This window comes from Lipophrys pholis (genome assembly GCF_963383615.2).
Source record: "Lipophrys pholis genome assembly, chromosome: 2".
Classification (NCBI taxonomy): Eukaryota; Metazoa; Chordata; class Actinopteri; order Blenniiformes; family Blenniidae; genus Lipophrys; species Lipophrys pholis.
The window spans coordinates 14227805-14254984 of record NC_137636.1 but is presented as its reverse complement, the minus strand read 5'-3'; the positions used below and the strand labels follow the sequence as shown (position 1 = coordinate 14254984).

General features: G+C 39.8%; 2 protein-coding genes across 2 annotated transcripts in view; both read right to left on the bottom strand.

Moving 5' to 3' along the window:
• nfat5b (nuclear factor of activated T cells 5b) overlaps window positions 1-7820 on the bottom strand; it is a 36034-nt gene extending 28214 nt beyond the window's left edge. Inside the window, exon 1 of the mRNA XM_080492600.1 lies at window positions 7579-7820. Coding sequence (XP_080348726.1) covers window positions 7579-7651 — 73 coding nt within the window. The 5' untranslated portion in view covers window positions 7652-7820. The remainder of the gene's footprint in view (window positions 1-7578) is intronic.
• A 988-nt stretch (window positions 7821-8808) lies between these two features.
• LOC308106361 (polycystin-1-like protein 2) lies at window positions 8809-25771 on the bottom strand (the record flags this gene model as incomplete). The annotated part of the gene is made up of 41 exons (XM_080458059.1): window positions 8809-9282; window positions 9378-9509; window positions 10306-10407; window positions 10525-10735; window positions 11333-11493; window positions 11587-11714; window positions 11814-11947; window positions 12487-12817; window positions 13038-13223; window positions 13312-13452; window positions 13552-13648; window positions 13745-14217; window positions 14311-14527; window positions 14625-14851; window positions 15191-15390; window positions 15495-15641; window positions 15717-15895; window positions 16021-16122; window positions 16334-16564; window positions 16697-16887; window positions 17208-17433; window positions 17504-17632; window positions 18081-18201; window positions 18287-18411; window positions 18498-18644; window positions 19305-19442; window positions 19542-19721; window positions 19815-19957; window positions 20369-20548; window positions 20631-20769; window positions 20849-20960; window positions 21227-21428; window positions 21819-21966; window positions 22093-22193; window positions 22312-22722; window positions 22813-23042; window positions 23129-23276; window positions 23567-23677; window positions 24373-24561; window positions 24644-24802; window positions 25450-25771. The coding sequence occupies 41 exons, from the start codon at window positions 25769-25771 to the stop codon at window positions 9112-9114; spliced, it is 7422 nt and encodes a 2473-aa protein (XP_080314185.1). The 3' UTR covers window positions 8809-9111.
• Between the last annotated feature and the right edge of the window lie 1409 nt (window positions 25772-27180).

The window sequence follows — 27180 nt, the reverse complement described above, 5'->3', positions numbered from 1 at the left end:
ATATGTATTCCATTCCAAGTGTATTCCTCACAATTCTTGTTTATCTTTGTTTATTGTTTTAAAACTAAATAAAGGTGAAAATCTTTCAAACTGCACAATCAGTATCCGAAATGAAAACTATAGGGCTGTCATCATTTTTATTTTTTAATTTTTAGCTTCACTGCTGCCATTAAAGGCTGAGAGAGCTCCGAGTTGCCGGTTTGTTGAATATGCATTATTCTGTCCCTCGTCTTCACTCTTACTATATTTAATGCGGGCAGAGGGCTCAGTGGGACAGTTTCACATCACTGGGGTCTTTTAAGTGTAAGAAGCGAGAACACAAACAATGACAGGATACAGGGGAGAATCAGAGGGACCAGCGGGGCGATTCATGGGAGCCCTTGCCAGTCTGCCGAGGAAGCAGCAGATGACTCAGAAATATGAAATGAAAACACAGATAAGAGGAATGTCAGTGTTGGAGTCATTCACTACTTCAGGTCAAAGGTCTTGATGATTTCTGAAGGTCATGGATACCCGCCCCCCCACCACCACCACCACCCGGTTGAGTGAGCCTCTATCGGGAAACCTTGTCATGTGACAAATTGTGTAAAAGGCAAAAACAAAGTCACTCAGGACAGAGCCATCCCCTGAAGGCAACACAGACCTGGATCATGTGTTTGCAACCATGGGGTGTAGCGGCGATACGCCGTTTCAAAACATGAACGGCAGGTGGGAGGAAAGCTGAGGGCACGTGTCCTATGATCATGACCTAGCAACACTGTAACTGCTCTTGGATATACTGGTGAGGTAGTGGTTAGCACTCTCCCCTCACAGGGGAGAAAATCCCTGGTTTGAGTCCGGGAACCTTTCTATGCAGAGATCGTATGCTCTCCCATTTGCTCCAGGTAGTGCGATTTCCTTCCACAGTTCAAACACATACTTTTTGAGGTTAACTGGTCACTCTGAATTGCCCGTGGGTGAGCGTGGTTGTTCTGTCTGAGCAGAGTGATGGCTGGATAACTTGTACGGCAGGTTGATCAGAAATTTGCATGAACACAGTATTGCAACGTGCAACCTAAGGCGCATAAACGAAACCTCTCCTGCAGCTCGGGACTCCACTTTTGAGCAAAGTTACCTCACCTGGTGCCACAAAATGAAAAAAAAAAATAAAAATCTAATCAACATGCAGATAAATAAGGCACTTTTCATAAAGATGAAAAAAATGTCTTTACTAAGCCTCACTGCACATATTTGCATATTTGACCATATTGTTCATCTTTTGAGCCGCACACTGCTAATTATTGTTGGATTGAATCCGTCACTGTCGGCTGTCACAGCAAAAGCACCACGGATCCAGGGCTGCACTAGATGAAAAGACAATGTGGCAGGATGATAGATAGGCTAATTACAGTCGGCCACTGCGGGCATAATTCACACAACCAACACGGTGCAGTAACTGTGATGGTGGACAGGACGGCTGCTGCAGCGGAGGGTGGACATGATGACAGACTCCAGTCAGAGCGCTGGTGTTGGAGGTCACAGCAGTCAGCCTTCAAACAGCCCAAACCACTTGTGAGAGCTGTTGTTGAAAACGTGACGAGTCAACAGCTCCCTGGCACAGTGTCAACAAAAAACTGAATATGATAGGCTTCACAAAAGGGGAGTTGCAGTATTGGATTACAAATGGAAGTGTTTTTTCGGTTTCTGGTTTTCCAATGTACAATAAACAAATGTCTGCTTGAGGCTGGGAGGCCCGACTCCGTCTGAAATTCCTCTTTGTATTATGTAGGTTATGAAGCAGATCCTAGTTTATTATTGTTTATTAATCATCACATGTTGACAGGGCGGGATCTTACATACAGTGAAATGAAAGTTCAATGCACCATAGTTTATATACTGGGTTTCTTTTACCGCGGGCCAGAAGAACTTCTCACACTGTGCACAAGTTTCAGACACCATAACTGCAGCATCTCATCTGTCCAATGGAAAGAGACAAGCCGGCCAAGATTCACCACATTTAATATTTAATGTCTGACTTCAGAATCATCTTGTTACGGAGAGAAACACAAGGGGAGGCCGTTAGATCTCACAGGGGCTTTTGGCTTTTCACAAAAGAGTGTGAGAAATATTCCAGAAAGCAAGGAGGCCTCCAACACTGAAAACAGACTCTGTCTCAACACTTTACCAGCTCAATCTGAGAATGGATGCATGCTTCTGCACTGTGGTTTGTGCAGTCCAACATTATTTAATGGAAATTCTCAAGGAAACTGTATTTCTGTACTTACGTCCCTGGCAGAGGGGACCGATGAGGAACGAGGAAGCAGAACTCTCACTTTGAATACACGACTGCACTATTTAACTTTAAACTCCATATCACAGTGCTTCAATTTGTACGTCACAGTACTTTTTCAGAGAGGTCGCCTGCTCTGGTGTGTGGAATTTTATCGAATCTCCACTCATGAGCAACACTTTCTTTCCATTTCACGGAGCCTGCTAAACCCACTAACCTAGAAAGATCAAACTTAACCCAGAAAAAATGTTTCCTACTCCTCTCGAGAACATTTAAAAAAAAAAAATACATTACTTGCAGGACAGAAACACAGCAACAACAGCATGCTAACGAGAAAATCTACTCAAGAACTGCATGCACTAACTGCAGACACCGCAGATAAATGAATATGCACAGATGAAACACTTCAATTACTGCTAAGTAGTGTTGACTAAAAACAAAATATCACCTGTTCATCAATTTCATGTGAAATACTCGTATCGAATATTTTGACGTTATGGGATATTTCTCAAATACTGTTTAAACATTGTAGTTATTACTTTACTCTGTATTTCAAGCCAGATAAATGTATTCCCAGGCCAGTTTGCTTGTGTGCCAGTTAGGAGGACGACATACAAAATAAAAGTCAGATTTTTATGAACCTTGAGTGGAACAAATGTTGGATTTCATCAAAAACAACCAATAGGTTCGACGAATTGTTATTTTGACAACATAAATATTAAATGGATCTGTAGATCACAGGAGAAGATCATCAGTGCTTCTCCAGTTTTACAAATTTCTGTTACATATGCATATGTAATGCAAACAATCTGACGCTGAACAACAACAGCAGCAGCAATTCAGAGGATATTTCTGGGTGTGGAAGCCAAAACTAGAACTTGTGGGCATCAATACATCAACAATCACACACAGAGAAGCTTTTTATTATCAGCTCTGGGAGCTTGTGCAGGTTAAACCACTCATTCAGTGATTTGCTGCGGCCAAAACAAAGTCCCAGGTGTGCAGTAAATACCAAAGCAGGTGACATTTTGTCCAAACCCTGATTAGACTCCTTACTGGTGTTTGGTTAGTGTTAATAATTGATCAAAGAGATTTAAATGAAGGCAAGGTCACACAACATTGTGTTGAATTAGATCATCCACAGTTAAACATTGAATATATGCAGATGATTGCCAGAAAAAGTTGGCCTTATATTTCCAACACGTGGACTTTAATTGCTACAGCACTAAACAAAAGAGATTTCACATAATTATGTATTAGAAATGTCTTTCATTTGGTCTGTCATTGGGCTGTTCAGGTGTATCCAGCTACTCTGTTATGTCGCTCTTCTCAAATGAGCGACAATGTGTAAATGGTGGCAACATTACCAGATAGACCAACATCTACTGTGACACTACAGTCACAGAATACTGAGGGGGTTATATTACTTCACAACACTGTGACAAGTATACGACTTAAGGGAAGTAGAATGTGTTTTTTTTTTTTAAAGACACCAGTAGGTCAGGAATGAATTTGTAACACGTGACAAAGATATTAAGAAGAAGAAAAAAAAATACGCCAGATAACAAAACAGCCTGCTGTGTTCTGCAGAACAGGTTGGATTTCATGTTAAACAGATGAAGACACCAGAAAGAATTCGCTCGATGAGGTTCAGCGTGATCACAGTGGAATCAAGTTCACAAGTCAACTGGGTCAAAAGTAAAATATGTCAGGCCACATGAAATAAAAATGTTCTAAATCCTCTCCCGTGATGTTTTTTTTTTTTTTTTTTCCCCAAATGGATAAAATAATGCAGAAAAAAATGTATTGTGCTTCCAATCAAATGCACAAGTCTCTATGAGGAATAATGCTCAAAAGTGGCCATCATTGCAGGTAAAGCCAAACAAAATAAAAGCCTAAACATATATGGTCTTGACAAATCAGACTCTTTTACACTTCAGCAGTTTGGAAACTTAATTCAAAAACCTCCAAATGTTTGTATGCGTTCATATTCCCTGTTCGTGGCGCTCAAACTCCAGATAGTTCCTTATTTTTCTAGATCTCACCCACTGTCTTGTCGCATTGTTTCTTTCATCAGCCAATATCAACAAGCTTTCAAGGCAGTCAGATACTTTTAAGTGCATGCTGCTAGGTTTGCTTAACACAGCAGAGTCAATATTAATAGAGTGCTATTTAAGCTCAGGTTTATACACAGAGCAGCCAGATAGTTAATGATTGTCCTGGGTTTGGTGGGTGTCAATAAAAAAAGAAGAAGAAAAAAAAAAAAAGAAGAAGCACAAAACTATGTCGAGATCTGAGGCTTTACAATTCTTTCGCGGGCCTGACAAAGTTACGGGAAAGCTATAACATTCTTCACCCTTAAAGTGCAACTGGTGGGAAGACGTTTTATTACTTCCATTAACCTGCAGTCCATTACAAGACAGAAAGATAAGCATTCCTGTCCGGAGTGCTATTGTTACAGTGGGATGTTTTTCCTCGGTATTCCCTCGACTACTCGCAGGCCAAAAATATGAGTTCCTTTTTATAAGTGAGAGGTTCAAAGCAGATTTAGGGAAGGAAGCCCTAAACATGAGAGGAAACATTTACTACAATTCACAGCAAGTCCTGTTCAGAAATGACGGGCTTCTTTTAATTCAAGTGTTCGGAACGACTTGTCAGCACCGAGGAGCTCCCTGACATGAGTGAATCTAAAGACAGACGAGGTCAATCAGCGTTGTCGGCGAGATGTGAAAACTAACTTCTCCTCACACACACACACACACACACACACACACACACACACACGCACACACACACCCCCCGAGTCAACTGTGTTTACACAAACACACAAAAGAGTGATTGGTATTCAAACAAAGTATAAGTAAGACCGGTGAACATTTAGATTTCAAAGGAATTTCTGCTGATTTATTGAGTGAACTGATAGTTTACAGTACAGGGAGGTTTTATCTAGAGGCAAATATTAAACCAGAGTTTTCCATGAATAATCATTCTTGACCTTTCTGGGTGACTCCCATTTTTTTATATGTATTGTCAATATTTTTATTGGAGAATAAATACAAATGGAACTGATTATGGAGGCAACGTGTTATAATAACACCATGGCAATGTTTCGTTTGAAGTCAACTGTTTGAAAAAGGAACTCATTTTTTATCCGGTGTTATATACAAGCCAGCCATTGGACCCGTGATTCAGCTGCAAACCCGAAAAAAGTGTTAAATTTTGGCAAAAGATTACTAACTTAACCAGCATTTTCTTCTCAAAACAATGAGTTGGGAAATAAAAGTTGACAAAATATCCAGTGAGTCAACATACTGAAATTCAGGACAGACAGTTTGAATAGCAGGTTTAAGGCTTAACGTGGAACAAAGAGCTGCATTTAGTCTGGTCATTTGGAATAAAAGGAGAGAGGGAGTCACAAGATTATCTTTCAGTCATCGCCATATAAACATGGCACAGACAATACACTCCACAAGAATGTAATGGATTAAACTTTTATTCCATACAGCTTTTATACTCACTTTATCCAGACTAAGGTCTGATGGCTGGAACCAATCAACAGTTTGTGCTTTTTGTTTAGGGGAAAAAAAAAATCTGTTTTATTCGGGCCACATTAATCTTAAACACTAATTAATTTCACTTGTTGTGATAAGCTGAATTCTACTAAGAGGTGAATCAACTATTTCGATGAAATTAATATTAAAAGTTTAACGTATATTTATCAAAGTTACAGTAAAAAACAAACTGACAATAATTATTGGAGAAACGCACAGAAGTGATAAGCTAACTCGACAGCCACAGCTTGTAATACCACTTTATGCCACAAGATGGTACAGTGAGTGCTGAAGCAAGAATGGGAAATACAGTACTGCACAGCAATGATTCACTCCTATGACCCAGAGCACAAAAGTGGCATTACTTAATTCTTATGAACTGCCCAAATGATCTTTAACTGGCAAACTGCTGAGTTATTCCTTTTTCTTTACATGAAAATGAACAGGATTGCAACGGATTCCGTGCTTTCACTATAACCATGTAACTAACACTAGTAAGAGTGTCACATCATATCCATGGAGTCGTGCGGAAATCAATCAATCAAATGAATGTCACTAAAAGTAGAAAAAACAAACTATTGAGCCAAAGTTATGTTTCCCCCACCCTATACTTTATGGATTCAGGTACAAACTGTTTGAAATGGCTCACAGTCATGGACCACTTGCACACAATAGGCCAGCTTTATGCTGCAGGGGTTTGCTGAAAACTTGTAACAGGTGGAGATGAGTTACCAATGCAATGAAACAGATCAGTGATACTCCTGTGCTATTCGTGAGTAATATACATTACAAAAGTCTTGATCTCTGCCTCAAATAGGGTTTGATCAAATATTCTAAGGGCATTTTAAACAACAGTATATCATAAAATAATGTTTTTACAAACGGTCCATTACTTCTTTTTCCAACAGCAGCGACACCTTCTGAATAGTAACTATTTGTCAAAAAAGAAGGAAAACAAGCTGATATATTTTTTTGAAATATGAGTACTTCTCACAAATGCGTGAACTCTAAAGCTTGGAAGAGGTTATGTACATACATTTTCCCCTCATCTATGGTAAACTACTGCTTTATCAGAAAATGCTTTAGGAGATACAAGTTGTTGTTGTTTTTTTTTGCCATCTAAAGCTTTTATGTGAAAACTATTTCAGAAGTGAGCTTATGAGCCCCACACCTGGTGTAAGAAGTTCAGTTCAGCTCAGTTCAGTTATTTGATCTGCTGCAGGGCCCACTGGCCGATGACCACTCAGGTTATATTAATGGGGGGCTCTCTCGCGCCGCCCTATGGGCCACGCCGTGCCTGTGCATCCCCTGAAGGGGGCGGGTGGCGCTCTGATGGCCTCTTCAAACGACCAACAGAAAATAGAAAGCGATATTTTTCAGCTGGCAGAGAAATAAACTGGTCTGACCGGTGTGCATACAGCTGCTGAGGGCTTCAGTATGCAAAAAAAACAAACAAAAAAAACCCCACCACTTCACCTTGCTCCAGGATAGAAAGACAGCGACTGAAGGACATTATGAGCATTTAAATGACTCTACACGAGATACCAAACTAGAAAAGCGGAATATTAAGAGCAGACGTGTTGTCGGAGGAGGCAACTTTACACATGAGTGGGACTCAAATTGGCTCGTGGCCACTGCAAAGTTATTGAAAAATAAATAAACAAATAAGTTACAAACATATTTATAACAAAAATAAAGCAGCGACAAGTGGAAAATAAAGCGACATAAAAAAAAAAATCTATATATATTTGTTTTTACCTTTGGTGTATAAGGATCTGGGAGAAGTCAGGTCGGGGTCCCCGCTGAAAAGGGAGATAAAGTCAGAGGGCATCGCAATCCCTCAGACTGGAGGAAACAGGACGCCCTCAGTCACACACAGCGGCTCAACGCAAGTTCACTTTCTCTGTGCCGCCAGAAGAACCTTTAAGTTGAGCTCGGACAACTCGGGTTAGTGACTGGAGTCAGACTCTCGAGCTGCTGGACTACGTCTACTGTCACTCGCGCACCTCGTCCCCCCCTTTCAGTCCGCCCACGACGCATGTTGAATGCCAGCGGAGCCACGCCCCCCTCAACGTGGTGACGCAATACGCACAGACGACGTGTGGAACGCACTGCAGAGAATCTCATTTCTCTGTACAGGGCTACTTTTGTCAATGAGCACGACAATTAAAAAGTTTATAATTACATATCTCTCCAGAGAGCTCCTTTTATCATTTACCCTGACCAAATAAAAAGTGAATGTTTATCTCCAGAGAGCTCTGCTTATCAATGACCTTGATCAGGGGTGGGCAAATAATTTTCCCAAAGGGCCACATGAAAAAATTAGCACTCGGGCTGGGACTTCAATTGATCTGAAATTTGCTAAATAAGAATTATCTATTGATGAAGAGCATTTTTAAACTTGGTTTTTATGAGCTAGTGTTGCTCTGTGTCACTTTTTCTTTCCCAGCCTTTATCTGGAAATCATGATGACATTTTTCTAAATTTCGAGTTCAGTAAATAAGTAAATAAAAACTATATTTTTTTCATTAACTGTCTTTTCTTTCCACTGTGAAACACCAATTTCATGAGGTAACAATTGCTACTCCACTAGCCAAAGTGCTGAACACAACCAAGCCTGTAATAATGTAAAAATGTGACTATTTTAGATGTAATAAAGCCAATAATAACAGTAATTTTCATTTGATTCATGATTTCCCAGTGACACCCTGAACCAAAAGCAGAATAAAGGGCCATCTGCTCTCAAGGCCTTATGGCGCCACTGGCTTTGACAAAGTGAACATTTACATTTCTCCTCAGGAAGCTCTTTTTATTATTGACCACGGCAATAACAAAAGTAAGTTTTTGTCATCAGAAAGCTTTTTATTAATCATGGCAATAAAACAGTAAGTATTTACATTCCTCTTTAGAAAGCTCTACCTATTAGCGAATTTCACAGTAACTCATTGAAAATAACTTGACAAAATAAAAGCACACTGAACATGATTTAGTCACAGAAACTCACGTTTATTTGCATCACAAAATATAGTTGTTACTAAGTACAATGTCTTAAGCATAAGCATAAGCATAAGCATTATGTATTATCCTCTGTTACTACCATCATCACGTCAGATTCTTGTACAATGGCAACAGCACTGCAGCATTAAAGAACAGCTAATAATTTATCATTTATAATTACTATTCAGTCACAGATCAACACCATTGCACCAATGCGGAGCTAGCAATGAAAAGCAATATCAGATCTTGTGCGATCTTACATTTTATCTATATTTGACTATATAAACTAATAAATCACCCATCATAAATAATCCCGGAGGAAATTGTGGACATCTTGGTATTTGGATTAGATGAAGCGGCTGGTTTCTCTGTGAGGGTGTTGTCCTCTTGTTTCTTACACTTGAGTCCAAACAAACTGCAGAGTTTCATCAACATCATGTCCACAATCTCATCCTCTTCTGAAGGCTGAAACAACAGTGACTCAATAAATATCAAATTATATGAGGCTCATTTTCCGACAGTGATATCAACAACAGTCAGACTGAGTACGGGTGAGTTACCTTGTGATGGATCTGCTCTTGACTGAATGCCACCAGAATGACAGAGATGAAGAGGTTCAGCACTACAAACGTCATGAACACAATGCAGGAGCCGATGAGGAAAGCACCGAGCACAGGATTGTAGTTCAAAACCTGAAGGATCCGACGGAAGAAATTGATTGTCATCGTCTGCTGAGAAACACTTGCAGTAATACGTGTCATAATAGAGGTTGTGTGGTGGTGGATATTTGGAAAACTCTGGGGCACACACTGCAAAAAAAAAAAAAAAAAAGGATTGCCCAAATATCAGCTATAAACACTACATTTGAGAAGAAAATTACTCAAAACTGGTGAAATTATTCATCCATGCAGCAAGTAAATTCTACTTGCTGTAGTAATTTTTATAAGAACTCTTGAAAAAACGTTTTTAAATCTAGATTTAAAATTATACTGTAAAAATGAAGGACTAAACCCAAGTAAATTACTTTTAAAACAAGCCAAATCAACTATCATGTCTGAAAAGGAGATATTAAATCTTGGCAAGTGTCAAATAATTTGTAGTGTAAGAGGAAGTCTTTTCCAAACATGTTTTAATTTATTAGAGGAAATCTTGAATAAATCACAGATAATAAATAAGTGAAGGGTAAAAATAATGAATTTATCGGTAAAACAAATACTAGGTTTGATTTCAATGTAGGCATAAAGGCGACAACTTAAGATTATTAGATATATGTTGGTGCAAAACATAAGATAAAGAATGCCACCTATATAGAGAGTTATTACCAATTGTTTTTTTATATTTAAAAGCAACCTCAGTAGATCAGGAATTGGATTGGTCTTTATTGCCTATTTATGATAATATTTTTAGAATGATAATATTTTATAATGTGAAAAACATCAGGACACCCTGCATTCAACCTACACTTTGAAAACCTTTTCAAATACAAACCTCATCATAGTTAAAAATGCCAAGTTGCAGGCTGATCATGGTCAGTGCAGAATCGAGCAGAGTCCGATACGAATACAGCTTCCAGCCATACATCAGGTTGGACTACAAAAGAAAAAGTATGCATCTGTTTCAAAGACCACATTTGAGTGAGTTACAATAAAATAAAGCAGGATAAAAATGTAGCAGCATGGTGATGGGAAGTGTGGGAAGTCTCCTCACAGCAATGGAGTAGGCCAGGAACATGATTGTCATGACCACCAGGAATCCTGAAATATCAGTCCAAGCCCGCTGCAGCGTGGCTGTGATCATGTGCAGCTTGGGGTTCAGTCTCAGCAGGTGCCACAGCTTGACTGTAGCCAGCAAAACCAAGAAAGCAATCAGATACCCAAGCACTGCGTCGGCCTTGGCAGTCTCATGGAAACTGGCATATCTGGACACAGAGCACAAGAGGAAACAGTCCTCTGAAATCATTTATCATACTGCTTTTTTTTTTTCTTTTTTTTTAAACAAAGGAAAAGTAGAATTTCAAAAGTCAATTCATTAGAGAGCACCTTTTGGTGTACAGAAATTGGCTATATGATGAAACAACATTTTTCCCTGGTTATAGAATACATTTATTTTAGTATTTTTTTCTTTAGACTTAAAAGCAGTACTGACACAGGCCTTGAATCTATATGTGTAACAGTTAATGAAAGATGTGGGGTTTTTTTTTTAAAGCAAAAGAATTGCCTTCAAAATTATAATTAACATTAGTTTTGAATATGTTGAATTGAAAAACATGCTAGCTATAGTTGTTGCTAAAAAGGTACATTCCCAATAATTTGACAAAATACAAAATTTAGTGAAATGCGAAACAAAATAAAAAATATAAGCTACTATTTCTCTGGAGAAAAAAAAAGAAAAGCACATCATTTGTTGTAATTCACTGATATGGACAAATTACAACAAATAGAAAGCGAAAGTTGTTGTTCAGAGTAAACAAAATATTTCACATTTAATATAGGTAGTGTTACATCTTGTGGCTTACTGATCTTTGTTGTTCTGGTAGTAGTCCATGTCCCTGTTCCCCAGTAAAGTCCTCTTGATAAAGACAGACAGCGCACTCCAGCTGAGAAGGATGATTGCCAATTCCAGCAGGTTCCACTTACTCTTGAAATAAGCCCATTTCTGTGTCTTCATCAGATTTCCCTGTCAAGACAAAAGGGTTACATGGTCACATGAGCAGTTTTATCAGAAAAAATCAAGTCTAATCGTATTTTCTGAAGGTCAAGGACTACTCACCTGAACAAACATGTAATAAATAACAAAGAGAAAGTAGATGGCCTCAGAGGCCATAACAAAGACGTGAAGGCCTCCTGTCGACTGGTAGAGACGCACACTCTGTAGCTCACTGCGGTACTGGAAAGCTCCTGCAGGAAACAGAGGGAGGAAAACATACACAGATGTATTCTCGTCAGAGAGGAGATTTTGGGAAGTTCTTAAACACTGCCCTTTCCTGGTCTGCTTACCGATGGCTGTGGTCTCCAGCATCAGTGTGGCAATGCAGAAAAGGTTGACGTTCGCGTTGTACACAGTGAACTCAACGAAGATCGCTTGGGTATACACATCAAACCATTTGTTGTCATAAAGGTACTGGAGGATTCTGTATGAATATGAAAAAGCAATAACATTCTCGTATGATTTTTATAGAAAATATAAGTTGAGGCAATCAATTCTGTCCAAAGTTTCCAAAAAACAAGTTGTTTTCTACATCAAAGAACCAAATGAAGGCATGCAACTAAATAAAGAGCAGGGTCAAATTTTTTAAGAATGAATACTATTTGAAGAAATGAAACATTGAAGAAATCATGCAATTTCCTTCTTTCATTATATTGGCAGAGGCCCATTGCACATATAGTATATAAAGGCTAAAGTATCCATCCATCCAATCATTCTAATATGCCTTTTAATAAAATACCAATTATTCAAAGTATATTTCATTATATTGTGTTATAGTAGATAGTTGTGTTTCTTTCTGTCTCAAAATTAATATAAAGTGAAATCTGTACAAACTAAAGTTGTTTTGGCAATTTTATTAGACATTTCATTATCTTCATAATCTCAGTTAAATAATGGAATAATGGACCAAACATATTTAAACCATTCAGTTGTTCTGGGTTAAACAGAAAACAAAATATGTACCTGCTGGAATTTTCTAAATCAGGGCCCAGATCCGCTACAAACCCTCCTCCTCTGTAAAGCTTCACGCTCCCCCAGACAGGGTATGCTCTCAGTTTACCCTGAGACTTGTATGTCCACAGGCTGTGGAAGTTTGCAGGAGTGTGGTTTCCCACCAGGTGATTCCAGCCAGGGCCGTAGGAGCCAGTGTCCTCCACGTCCCATGAGTAAGGAGCGTGACAGTCTGGCACAGACTGCTGCATGGACTGAGGGATGCGGCAGGAGTTTTTCTGCACCCTCACCTGGCGGATGCGTGCGTTACCAACCAGCTTTGAGTTTCCGTCTGTGATGAATCCTGTGTCAGGTTTTCAAAAAGTGAAAGAAAAGCATAAAAGTGACGACTTTCTGGACCATGAAACTTAAGTCAAAATGAAACAGAAACTAAAATAGCTCCATAATTACAATGATGACATCCATTGTTTCCCGTGTCAGTATGACATAGATCCACAATATTAATAATTTAAAAAAGAAAAAAAACAACAAAGCAGTCTATATAGACATTTACAGATACTGACCTGGGTATTCTCCAAAAAGGCTGCTTACAAGAGTTGTGTTTGCCCAGTTGAACACATCCTGAATGCTCATAGTGTCAGAGATCCCTTTGCTGAAGCTCTGGCGAATGTGTTGTGTCAGGAAGAAAGCATTGGGGTCCCTTTGACCGTAGGCCACCAGAAGCAACATCCACATAAATCCCATGTAAGCTATAGCACATAAACATATGTTGCATCAGAAACTGACATTGTGTGGCATTGTTTGCTACGTGGTTAGATATTTGAGCAGTTCTCTTACCAAGAATCTCTTTTATGAGGGCAAAGACTTTCTGCTCTTTAATCATGTTGTTTCGTATCTTCTCAATATCAGTAGGGGGTGGTGGTTGATAGAAGCTACAGGTGCTGTCTCTTCTCGCTGCCCGCATTGCATCAGGATCACCTGAGGGAGGAATGTTGCACTTGTGAATTAGGTTGTATTCCATTTTCATTTTATGGGGGAAAAAACCCACAAAACAATAGACATGTAAATAGACGATACCTGGATTTCTGAGGCTTTCATCTATCTGAGGTTCCCCGTACTCCTCTTGATCAACTTTTTTGAGAACAAGAGCAAAGAAGGCAGCGAAGCCAAGGACCTGAGAAGAAAGAGTTTTATTAATATTTTAATTTCAGGGTACTGCTTTGTGTGTAGCGCATACATGCATCGTAATTTGCTTATTAAGGCTTCTCACCTTCAGGGGTTGGGTGATGAGGAGACTCTCAAAGAAGGACACAACCATGGAGATAAGCCAGCTGATTGAGCGGTCTTTGCCATAGGTCAGCCCGTACATCATCGTGAAGTATCCTGAAACACCGCTGGTTGCTATCACCAGTATCCAGCCAATGAACACAAACCACCATGGCAGCCCTCCTTGGCAGCACTTCCTGCTGGTGTTTCCATCAATGCTCTCCTCTGGACTGGGGCTGCGAGTGAGCTGGCATCTGTCCAGGCTGGATAATGGCAGATGGTACTCCAGAAGATCTTTCATTCCCTGAACCTGCTGCACAGCCCGGCTGTAGCTGTCTGCCTTTGGAAAACGAGAAGGTCCCAACAGACTGAGCTCCTTCTCTACATGAAGCAGCTGTCTGTACAGGTAGCGGTTGTTGTTAGTTTTCTTCTGAACTTCCTCCGACGTCTTCTCAGGGCTCCCCCACATGTTGTTTTCTGTCAGTCCAAAAAGTGAAAAGCAAGATGAGGCGAGAACACTAAGACAATCCTAAACAGAATAAAGCGGGACAATGTGACGTCGGCGTTCACCTTGCAGATTAACTGCACCTAGACTGAGGATCATGGAGCGGTCCGTCTTTGAGGAATCAGTGTAGAAGTCTCCAGCTGCTCGGTTCTGGTGTTTAATGATGTCTTCCACCAGAGCCAGCAGAGTGTTGATGTCCGCCTGCTGGCCAGGACGCAGCTCCAAATGGGGCAGTGGACTCTTCATGGCTTTTGAAAGAGACTGAGCAATCCTCTTTATGTCCTAATGAAGAAACCACATCAAACTCTTCACACATGTAGAACAAAGTAGTTACCAGGTCTGGGCTGTAACGAGGGACGGTCATGAATCTTTATTTCACCTTAATCACAGTGTCGGGTGTAATGTCCTTCAGCTCCTTTTGAGGAGAAGAAGTCTGTGAGGGGGACACTCGAACGGTTTTCCCTTGTTTTGAAGCATCTGTTTTGGTCCTTTTCTCACGAGGACGAGTGTTTCTGAAGATGCTCACGATCAGGAGATTGATGGGAAACATAATGATTGAGCTTTGAATTCCAATCATGACCTGCTGCCAAGTAAACTCGATGTGACCTGCAAAGTAAAAACTTTTTTTAATCTGAATTTGAAAATAATCCTTTTGGATTTCAATAAATAAGTAATGCCCATATATGCAGATACAATAAATTCTCAGCACTGTCAATCCTGCAAAACGTCTACATGGTTTACTGGATTCACTTTTAAGACAGTCTAAACATTTGTAATGGTTGCATGCTGGTCAGTGCTACAAACTAGGAAGAGGCACATTTTCCTTGAAAAGGCTAAACTGCTGTTGAAACATTAATAGGCTCTGATTAAAACTACTGAAATATTCAGACTTTTACTAATTCTAATACTAATGACTTATTGAACTGATTTGTATTTGTTACTGACCCAGGTCCATGGTCTGCTCAGAGGGGTCTGTGGGGATGCCCCAAAACATGATGCTGGTCAGCATTGTGCAGAGCAGAAGGGAGAAACAGCACGAGACTCGCTGCACACGTGTGAAAGTGCTGCAGGGAGGCCGACTAATGACAGAGAACCAGATGTGGCCGTCACGGAAATCCTTGGCTGTCTTCATGAAAAACAAATTGCTGGAAAAAAAAAAATAGCTATATTCAAGAAATGAAAAAAAAAAAAAAAAAGACAGAGACTTTAATATACCTCATCTGTTATTGATGTCTTTGGCAGGACTCACCTAAATCTCTTCAAATCAGTCTCTGTTGCTACCGGGAAGACCTTGTCAAGCGTGCACTCTGCCACGTCAACAGCCAACCAGGAGTTACACAGAAAGTGCCACTTTTGACCACTGTCCAGATCCTGCACCATCACTTTGTTGACATACCTGCACATTACATAGATATGGATTTCTGAGTCTCACAATAATGAGACGAACTCAAAGGTAACCTCAGTCTCGTACCATGCCGGGTGATCTCCTGAGTTGTCGTGCCAAAGTCGAATGCTCTGAAGATCTCCAAGAGAAAAGTGTGTGGTCAGCAGAAACATATCCACTCCGCCCCGCTCGAACACAGGCTTCTCAGAGTCCGTCATGTGGTGGGGCTCACTTTCTCCCTCTGTACCAAGCAGAGTTATGGTTACCTGAAACAAAAATACTCAGTCAAGATATATAGAGAAGCAAAAAGTATCAGAATGTCCAGTGTTGTGCATCAGATGTGGACAATCTTTCTTTAGAAAGTCTTTGAAATTTCTTAGACATCCCTGACCTGGGAGGAAGTGGATGCACCGTGCCGGTGCCCGGTGCTCACACTCAGCATGTAACGATATTCAGCCAGAGGGTCGTTGTCCTCAAGGACTGTTATCTTGACCTGCGATGGAAAAAGTAAAACAGAGGGGAAGATACATTTTTTAATGAGAAAAAGTCAATCTGTATGTCAGCACAGAAGAGCAAGTACTTCTATTATTTTTTTTAGTTTTATTGTACTATCATGCAATGGTACAATTAATTTGGACATTCATTTGGACCAGGAACAAATCCAATATTATAATATAAAAGAACCTTTTTTTTATAACACTGACCTTGGCTGAGTCCTGGATGTCTTTCCTGCGTGCCCATATGGCCACCATTAGATAAGCAACAAAAATAGCCCCAACAAAACACACCACCACAGGATTGTTGGTGAATGTGGCAAAAAGTTCAGCGGTGCGTGACACATCCACCAAATTTGGCATGACGAAGAAAGAGCTGCCAAAGACAGTTAAGTGGTTACAAAGACACTGAGTGACCAGCGGTGTGGTGAGCGGACCAACCTGTTGGGGGGGGGGGGGGGGGGGGGGCAAAATAAACGTCACAGTCAAACCTCACAATTTGACAACGTGTGAATGCAATCAGATTGTAATAAAAAAAAAAAAATGCTTTGTGTTGTTTCTGTGTTCACTCACCCTACAACCGTCTTCACTCCAAGAAGATGCAGTTTCATTCCAGTATTTGCACTGAGCAGCGACGGTGCTGACGGTGACGGTCGCGTTGACAGATTTGATGCCAGGCTCAACAATGGGCTTCATGACAAGGTAATGCACCCCAACATCTCCTCTTCTGTCTTTGGGACTAAGGACCCATGTCAGTTTTTCCTCTGTGTTATAATGACACACATACAGTCTCTTTGAAAATTGTTGAGCAATTATATCACTAATGATAATATTCATAATAATGACTGTCTGTCAGCTGTTCCCTTCTTCCAGGGTCAACGAAGAAGATCATGTCACAGTGGATTTTTTTTTTTCACAAGTTTTATGCCAAATACCTCTTCTGATGCATCCTGAGACATTAGGGATTAAGTGTCTTGCTCAAGACTCACTGTATTGACCCACCAGGAATGGAATCCTACCTTCTAGGCTTTCACGTCCTCCAATAATCATAACGTGTTTATTGATTTCCATTTAAATAATTTACCTTCTTTTGTGTTCTCTAAAGGCATCTGAGTCTTGGCTACATGATTTTTATCATTTGGGTAGTCTTTGTATCCCAGGAATAGCATAAAGGAAATGTCTTCAGAAGGCTCCATTTTCAGCACCAGCGTGATGTCCGGTGATGGGACATCAATTATTAATGTGCTGTAATTGGCGAGGTCCAGGACTGTGCTGCTCTGCTGACCCACGTCTAGTCTTGGCAGGAGAATCTGAAAAACCAACAACAACAATTTTCCTTTCAAGTGAAGCAAATTAAAATATTTTTGGAAGGGACGTTACCTCAATCTCTTCAGGTAGGTTTTCAACAGGAATGACAGAGCCGTTGGCTCTGGTGAGAGAAACAGATCCGACTGTTCCTGTGATGTTGTCTTCCCTCCAAGAATATGGATTCTTCTCAAAACTCATCATCTAGACGATGAAGAATACACCAACAAACCGTCTAGTCAGCGTAAAAGGTGATGAGGGTGAATTTTGTAGGGTACACCTTATCTAATTTGTCCCTTAATTAAATGTTTTTTCCATGTTATTATCACAGAAGGATCAACTATGTTTTAATTGATAGTCAATATAGGAAGCTATAAAGGCAACATTTGCTATTTTTTTTACCTTAACTTGTGGTTTGGATTGTCTATGAGAGATTCAGTCAAATCTGATGGTTTGTATATTCTTTTAAAATCAAGTATGAATGTACAGTCTAACACATTTCAACAACATCTAAACGCCTCTCCCCATAGTCCACTCTATTCCATACATCTTCAATTCCCAATATGTATTATGATACAGACTTTTAATCTGTGTAGGCCTCTGTAAATTCACATGATGACGGTTTCATTTCCTCCATTTAGCGTAAACATACTCTGACATCCACTGGCTCCTCTGGAGAGACAATGTCCCCAGGCAGTGTGGGGAAGGAAAATCTGGAAGAGCTGTTCTTCTGGACGTTTATATCCTGCATTTGCATGGCTCCTGGAGTTATTCTGAAGGCGGAGAAGTTGAAAATATTCAAGTCAATTTCAGATTGTGGACAGAGCCTTTGTGTAACTTTTTGGAGTCATGTCCTACCTGTTTACATACACACTGATCTGACCCGAGTCTATGATGGCAGGCTCTCCATCCAGCTTTCTATTATTCAGCAATGCACTTTGGACGTTGTTTATTCCGGTCAGAAGAAAATCTGAGACTTTTTTCTGTGGCAACACATAAATCTAGTTGAGGGAAAAGCAATACAATTCTCAGAAATAACACTTAGCGTCAATGATAGTTGTGTCCTTACATTGGACGAAGCATTGAGAATATTGCTGGCTGCTTCAACTATTGGTGTTGCTGCTTCAGCAACTTCTTCTTCTTCTCTGCTGTGCTGACCGACAATGATAGTGTTGAGGGAGGAGCTGAGGTCTACCAACAATGAACTTGCTTCTTCCTGTTGAGAAATTCAGCAATATAGACATCGGATGAACAAAAACTAACACATTTTATATGCTGAGGTTTCAAGTTGAAGCAGACAAATTGATTCAACTTAAAGCCCTTCAAAACATTAATTTCCATCACCTGGTTTAATGCTCAAAACTATTTTGAAAGACATAAACGTGTCCTGGCCAATAATGTTTGGCCTACAGGAGAGATAAACTTGAACAGTATAATTTGTTGTAATTTTTCAAGGTTTGTATTGTGAAGACAATGTATTGTAAATTATGAGTTTTAAAGAAATGCAATTGCTCAATAGATGTGAGGGCCAATCTCAACCTATACACACCACAGAAGGCCATGTTGAAGCCACTGAACTATAATCCATACATGTTAGTTTTTTTCATTAGCCAAATGTGCATTGCTCTTTGTTTTTTGTTCTTGATGTAAAGAAACTCACATATTATTGGCCTTGTTCTCAAGAAAGAAAAAAAGACACAAGCCAGTTGTATCTACCCGACTGCTCCCTTTTTCAGGCGTCACCTCAGCATGTTGCTACACTATACTGTAGACTTGCTTAGTTTTAACCCGGACACCCTTCTATACTCGGCCAAGTCTCGAATCCAGATCTCTCACATTCAAAATGTCACTCATTATCAAGTATTTATTGCCATACCTGGGCTGCAGGACTGAGCTCGTCTGAGCGCTGGGTCAGTCCAGCCACAGCTCTGGCCGTGACTTGCACTTCCTGTGTTGAGTTGCTGGGGGAGTCCAGCAGGACTGAATTCATTTTGGTAAGCATTTGCTCTCTGAGCTGAAAGAGAAAGAAACAATGATTCATGCTATTTTGTTCTCGTCTCACTAACACTGGACAATGATCTCAGCAGGCACAGGCTCAGCTGCAGTCAGTTACCTTTGACCGAGCATCCTTTTGGTCTTGGTCTTCCTCTGTATTCAGCATATCGGAAACTGAAGTGAATATTTGTCCCAGTGTCTCCCCAGAGAGAAGCCCCTGCTGCTCTAACTGATTGACAGTGTCCTCCACGGCAGACTGGAGAGTCACTATGGATGCACTGGAGTCACTTTTTCGTACCTTATTAGAGACGTAAAAGTCAAATAATTCATCATCATCTATTGAACTAATAGTTCTTCTTTTCTTAAAGACACATTATTATTGATGACGAACCTGAGTGGTGACAGTTGTGGTGGTTTTGTCAAAGTCATTTTTCACAGTCACCACAATGGACAAACTGTAATTGTTGTTTTCATCCCCGAGAGGCAAGAAGACAGATTTCACGTCATTTGCATTGCTGCATCGCAGATGTTTGCCTTAAAGAAAAGAAAACCATTGACTATAGTTTTATTTTCTTATTCTTAATTACGGTCTGCGTACAGCTGCCAAAGCACTGATAATGATTGCAATCACTCAAATTGAGCGCATCGAGTATTTAGAAGGCTCATAGGGGGGGTTCTTCTAAAGGTTTTTCTTTTTTTTTGCCTTACTGTTAACAAGCAATGAACCATATTTCATATCTTCTCAAATTTCTTGATTTTTGATGTTGTTGTTGTTGAAATAGTTCTGCTATGGTATTCATTTATGTGTATTATGTATTACTCAGATCAAATAAAAATTGGATCGGAGGCTCTCTATGTGGACTGCTTTAAATGTTAATGATATTTTGAATTTTGAAACTTGTTTAAATGTGAATGAAAATGGTTAACAGTACAATTCCCTGCTACCTGTGTTGGTTTTGAAGCAATAAACACATCCTGCTGAGCAGAAAGAAGTTTCTTTGCAGGTAATGTTGAACGCATCAAGCACAGTTCCTGATGATGGAGAAATGCTACACGAGAGCAGCGAGGGGTCAGGTGGAGCCGGGATTGGAAGAACGTACTTGACAAAACCAGGTACCTTCTTGCCTGTTGAAAAAAAAAAAAAGGTATAATTTTAAAAAGAGTTTCTTAAAGAAAACATTATATTTGACAACCGAAACAAACCCACCATAAGCATAAACAGTGATGTTTTGAGCAATGTCCCTTGAAACTTTTAGATATTGGCTGTGGACGGTATACTCCGTGGTTCCGTCCTGCTTCTCAATAGGTGGCGTTCTGCCTGCTTTGGCGTAACATTCAAAGTTATCCTGAGGAAAACAAGAGTTGGACACGTGAATCTTGGTCCACATTGAATGATGATCCAATTGATGTGATTCCTAGACTTACTGGTAAAGGTTTGGGGTCCTCAATATACCAAACAACATCTGGGCAGCTGGTCTCACAGTGCAGTTTCAACTTTATGTCATCGTTTGCATTTATTGATGTGCAATTTTCACAACTGAAAATATAAAATGAATAAATATGCAATAGTCAATTCCCATTTTTTTCCGGAGTTTCTCCATTTAATGTGATGCCTGTTTGCATGAGTTTGTCTCTTAAACCCATGTTACATTATGAATTATTGCCTCTAACAAAACCTATCAAACCTGATGTGTCATGTGAATTGAAAAAGGGTTTGTTGTCCTCAATTTGCTAATAAATTCTCCTCAATTAAGATGCTTTGAAAATGGTTTATTAATGATTTCTCACATGAAACCTTTTTACCTGATTGTTACACCTGTAAATTCCTCTGAAGGAGCAACTGTGATGCACTTGAACGCCGAAGCGAGGTCAGGCCATCTTCTGAACCATGTTCTTTTCCTTAAAGTTATAGTGTACTTGAACATTTCAAAAGGACTGGGAAGGCAAGTGTTTTCAATGACATGAGTTTCGTCCTTGGTTTTGTTTCTGCATTTGCATTCACCATCTGTGTGAAAGAACACAGAACCTCAGCTTCAATACACCTGAACCATAAAAATAAATAAATAAAGTAAAAGTTCATATTCCTGCTATTTTTTAGAGACAAATTGTGGTTGGAAACAAATAACCATATAAAAGCAGTTTCAATCAGACGTAAAATAAACAAAGGCTGACTGAATAACCTGAGTCAGATCTGAGTGGTTTCTCCAGGGAACTCAATACCAAAGGTCTTCGCAACTCCCATAAATGTCTAATCATAGATGATTATACCAGCATTATTTTAAAGTACTTTGTGAATCACACTGGATCGCTGGAACAGTTTGTACTCCTGTAAAATTAAATTCACGAACTTGACTGGTACCTTTAAATCTTGAAAGACATTTAAAATCACACTTACCACATTTCCATTCAAATGCGCGTCCTTGACTGGGTAATGTTTCACCTACACTTGCCGTCAGCGTGACATTCTGAGAGTCGTCAACCAAAGTGTCAGGAGTTGCAATTATTTTCAGGTCAGAGGAGTGGTGGATACTCATATTGCCTGTCTGCAGACATAAACAAGAAGAGGATGTACATTTTGAAAACTGAACTGAATGGCAAAGCATAATTTAACAGTGCAAAGGATTCGACTGTTTATACATAGAGTATATGATACAATATATTACACGTACTGTATTTGTATGCAGGCAGGCCTGAAGTATCTTTTCTACATCCACATCCACATCAGCAGATGAAATGGCGTTTGTGGCTCGTATCTCCACTTTAAAAGACCCTTCACCAAAAATGAAATAATAAAAATAATCACAATTCAAGAGACTTGGACATTTATTTAAAATCCTTTGATTTGATTTTTGGCTTTATCTTTGCATCCATACTCAAGCTACTAGTACCTTCGAGTGGATTGGAGAATGTATACGTTTGTAAGGTACCATTGAGCATTTCTCTGGTCTCAGACAGTGTGTCTGTGACTCCAGTGAGGGTGAAGAGAAGCTTCACAGGGGCTCCGCGATCCAATGACACCCCAACAATGAGATCAGTGGAGTCTGGACACTTGTGCTCCTCTGTCAGCACAGACGCCTGCAGACCTTCCACTGGCTGCAGCAGGCACAGTTCCAGATCAGTGGACACTGGCTGTGACGTGACCCTGTTTGAAGCGGCGAGGGTTAAATTGTGGCAACCATGCCCAAGTTTTTCTGCTATGTTTGCATCCAGTGTGACGTTGAGGGGTGTAATCCCTCTATCTGCTGAGACGTTTGTCAGAAGGCGATCTTCATGGTAGATGGTGTAGGAAACATTTGTACCTGTTTATTTAAAAAAAAAAGAAGGTTGATTTTGTTTTTCAAATACTTTAACAGGGCTGATAGATTCCCCACGATGTTATATTAACTCACCTGCCTCCAGATTGAGCTGGATCCGAACAAGCTCTCCATAAAGTGCATTACATTTAGTGTCACCTGTTGACATATTTGTGCCGTAGCACTTGACTCCACCAAACTCCCCAACAGGCTCCTGAATGGTTATCACTTTGTGAGCAGTGACATGCCATTCGCTGGTAGTGCATTCAACCGTGACAGTGAAAACACCAGGATACTTGTATTTGTGTATGACTGTGCTCTCCATCCTGCGAGAAAGGTTAAATAAATGTTCATTACTCGAGTGTAGCTGCAGATGTGTGGGCAGTATTGTGTGAAGTGAAGTCTGGCTCACTCTTCTGGGTTGTATGGATCTATGGTGTGGCCGTCTCCAGCATTCAATGTGCATGTTAAGTTCCCCTGAAATGGATGGAGGAGCCACTTCACGGTGATAGTGATATTATCAAATACGGCAGCCAGTTTACTCATCAGCAAGTGAAGTCCTGAGAATAAAGTACAACAAGAAGTAAGAATCACAGAAAAATACTTCCCCAAGCAAACATCCAAACATTCATATTTGACTTTATCTCATGGGGTCGATGCAAAATCTGAACTAATTCAAAAAGTACTGTTGGCAAAGATCGGTACAATATCAAGGAGATAAAATGTGGTCATAAAAAGAGGAACGGCACAAAATGTACAGTCTTGTGATATCACCAACAACTTCCCGTGAATCATTTAGAAAGGCATTGGTGCGTGGTGTGATTGCAAATTTACAAAGTGTGCATCTGACCATGTTTGCAGTGGTACTCTAGAGACAGGTAACTTCCCAGCAAAGGACACGGTTCACCAAAGGAGCTCAGATTCACAGGAGCCTGGCAAGCCTGCAGTCCGTGGCAATGGGCTGCAGAGGAAATACCATGTTAATGTTGGGGGACAATGAACAGAAAATATCATGAGGACTATGTTTTGGTGGTTGGGTACACAAATTATAAATTGAGGGAGACAATTCTGATTCCAGAACCAAGGTTCCCATTTTGATTTCCTCCATATTTAAATAATCTTTCAAATAAAAGTGTCAGTTATTTCAATATCTGTTATCTGCATGAAAAAAAGGAACAAAATTTTTTGTAGAACATTGACTCCCGCTCTCCCCCCCCCCCCCCCCTTTTTTTTTTACACAAGCCAACCCATCCAGATTTCAGAGGGTTTCACTAGGTACTTCAGTGGCCATTGAAACCTGCGATGTGCAAGCAAAGGAGAGTAATGGTGTTTGTGTTTAACGAAAAGCAAAAAATAAACACATGCTGCGTTTTTTTCCCCTCCCAGAATGCTTATCTAGCCTCTTAGTTAATGTACTTTTGACAAAACCAAACATGCTTTCCACTCCCACACAATGTAAATACATCTATACCGACAAAACAAAAGATTTCTTCATCCATCACAAAGTTTTAGGTTACAACATGAAAAAACTATTTGTCAAATAAAGGAGGTGTAATCAGCTCTAGCGCACATTAATGTTTCTATTATGGCTGCTATGAAAAAAAAAATGTAATTTAAGTTTGATGGTAATGACAAATACTATTTCAGAACTCAGACCTGTTACTGAATCCACCACGTCTATCCAGCTGCACTCTTCCTGAGAGGGTGTGTGTGAGGTGGTGAGTTTGGATCGGCAGTAGTGAATTGTTTTTCGACCGTAGAAGCTGTCGTCAATCTCTATAACCTGACCAGAGCCGCACTGCAGCGTGGCATTTTGACCGTCACAGGCAATGGATTTTCCAAAATCTGAAAGACAAAAAAAATTAAATTTAGCTTGCGGAGCAAACGCCACAAAATACAACTCAGTGTTTCATCGAAAACTGCTCACCAAACTGGCAAATGAAGTTTAGTTCCTGGCTACAGTTTTCTGTGGCTTCCCACTGGAAACCTGAAAGTCTCAATATATGTCCACAGCTTGCTGGAGTATCAGGCATGGTCTTCCAGTTACTATAGCTGACATCTGAGCCATCCAACCATGCAAGGGAACCTGCTACAAAAAAAAAAAAAAAAAAAAACATTTCACACCAACCCATATGGTTGAAATTGCATTTTGAATCTCTTTATTGTGGAGGAAATGTTCTGACTAATAAAGACAAACTAATTCTTTATTAACCAACCCACTGGCAAATAAGGAAACATGAAAGCTGGGATTGTTATACTGAGCTGGTGACAGGGTGAATAAAGACTCATTCTCTGTGAAGAACAATAAAGATACACTTGTAAACAGGCATCTTGACAGCTATGGAACCATTAAAAACAACGACAATTCTATATCATGAAACCTGTTGGTTGAGATATCATAATGTGGCAATGGTGTTAGTAAAAAACAAACAAACAAACAAAAAAAATGCATCACAATTAAAGCTTCCTAACTAGATAACACCTGGGGCAATAATTTCCTAATGTTTGAAGTGTTTTCTGGGCTGTTTAGTCAAATTTCAGATCACATTTATCATCCACATTTCAAGAAATGTACTACAAATCTGAATTACTAAAGGGGTATTTATTCCCCTTTATAAATACCATTGAAAATGTGATTTTGCCTTTCTTTTTTTCTTATCGAAACTGTAAAATGCATGTATATTTACAAAAAAATGTCAAATGAAGCCTTGTAGTCCCTTTATGTCCTCTCACCTGCAGAGGTTTCTGAGTCGAGCGTAAGGTTTGGAGCTGCAGGTGCCAACCCAAGCCACCAGTCCTTCGCTGGTTCCAAGTGCTTCTGAAGGAACTGCTGCGTTTCATCGTTCAGGATGAAGGCGAGGTGTCCCCCTCCACGCTCACACCATCCTTGAGCGCTAAGAAAGGATCGCTGCAGACTCACAAACTCATAGCAAGAGCCGTCAAATCCCTCCTGGTTCTCTGGACAAGGGAGAGTGTCAACATCCTCATCGGCATAGCAACCCCAGCTGAGGACGAAAACCACCAGAGTCAGTTTGGTTGAAGCAGGTCTGTCCATCTCTGAACCTGTGCACTGTTCGGTCTCTGTGGTAGCATCTTGTTTTAAAGGGTAACAACGTCAGCAGCTCCAGCAGGGATGGCTTTCTTGACGGTTGTTCAGCCTTGTGATGTGATCATAATTCTTAAGCACAAACAAAGCTCAGGCATGTAGTGAAAAGAGCAGAGAGCCAACTGTCAACAGCCACTGATTGCAGGTCTGCCTCCATTAATGTCGGAGGCAAACCTGCTGTGTGAGATAAGCTTCTCATTCAAACCTGTTCTACCATTACAATGACAACGCAAGCTCTGAATAGCCAGCTCGTACTGTTAGTTAAATCAGATTTCTTTCCCCCCTAAGCTAACTGTAAAACTTCAACGGCATTAAAGACCATTTGTCAACGGTTTTAACTACTAAACTGAAAATTGGAGACTTTTTTTTTTTTATGTATGTTAGAGTATCTCACATTTTTTATTCATGATGGACACATCCACATCAATTCACAGGTGACTCTGGTCCAGTACTGAGAGCTCGGGTTTGCACAGCTGCAGTTATTGATGATGTGTGCTTTACAAGTGATGGATTTCACTTATATAGCACTTTTTTAAAAATCATGTTAATCGCATTTCACTTTCACAATTCCCATCTTAGGAGATTTGCACAATTTTTCACACAATAGTTGAAGCAAATTTGAAGCATGTTGAATAAGCAAAATGCAGTCCTGTCCATAAAACAGTCACATTTTTCCAGATAACAGAATCAAAAAAAGAAAAACATTTCCCTTCAAATACTAAAGTGTATTTCACTTGTCTCGTCTAGTATCTCTATTACAGTACAGTTAAGAAATATATGTCTGTGCTGTTTCTCATTATTGTTTCCTTTATTTGGGTAATTATGAAATATGAGCATAAGTGCTCTCCAGAAGAGAGTACAGTGTTGATTTTTAAAAAATGTATTAGTTCATTGAACTTTGTCGATTAGATATTTAAGAATGAAGAATAAAATCTTCACTGATTGTTTGTATTATTGTAAAATGACACATTACTTTAAATTAGAGACACATTTTGAGAAATAACTGCATTTTTCTTTGTGTTCAGAAAACTGGAGTGGCCCCCAGCTTTGCTTCACTTCAGTTTTATGACCAGTATTGTTGTATGTTTGAAAGAGTTCATATCAAAAATACAGAATTGGGAACTTTTGAGCGTGACAATTGTAATGCTCAACTATTTTAACCACAACTCTATAGATAAAGCAACATGTCACTTGTTTAACAGTGTGGAAATAAATACAATACTTCGATAAGAAATGTGTGGAAAACACTAGGTCGGGAGCAATTTGGGTTAATAGTTTTTGTGAAAAGCTGATAAAATATATACAGACAAACCAATGAACAAACAAACAAACAAACAAACAAACAAACAAACAAACAA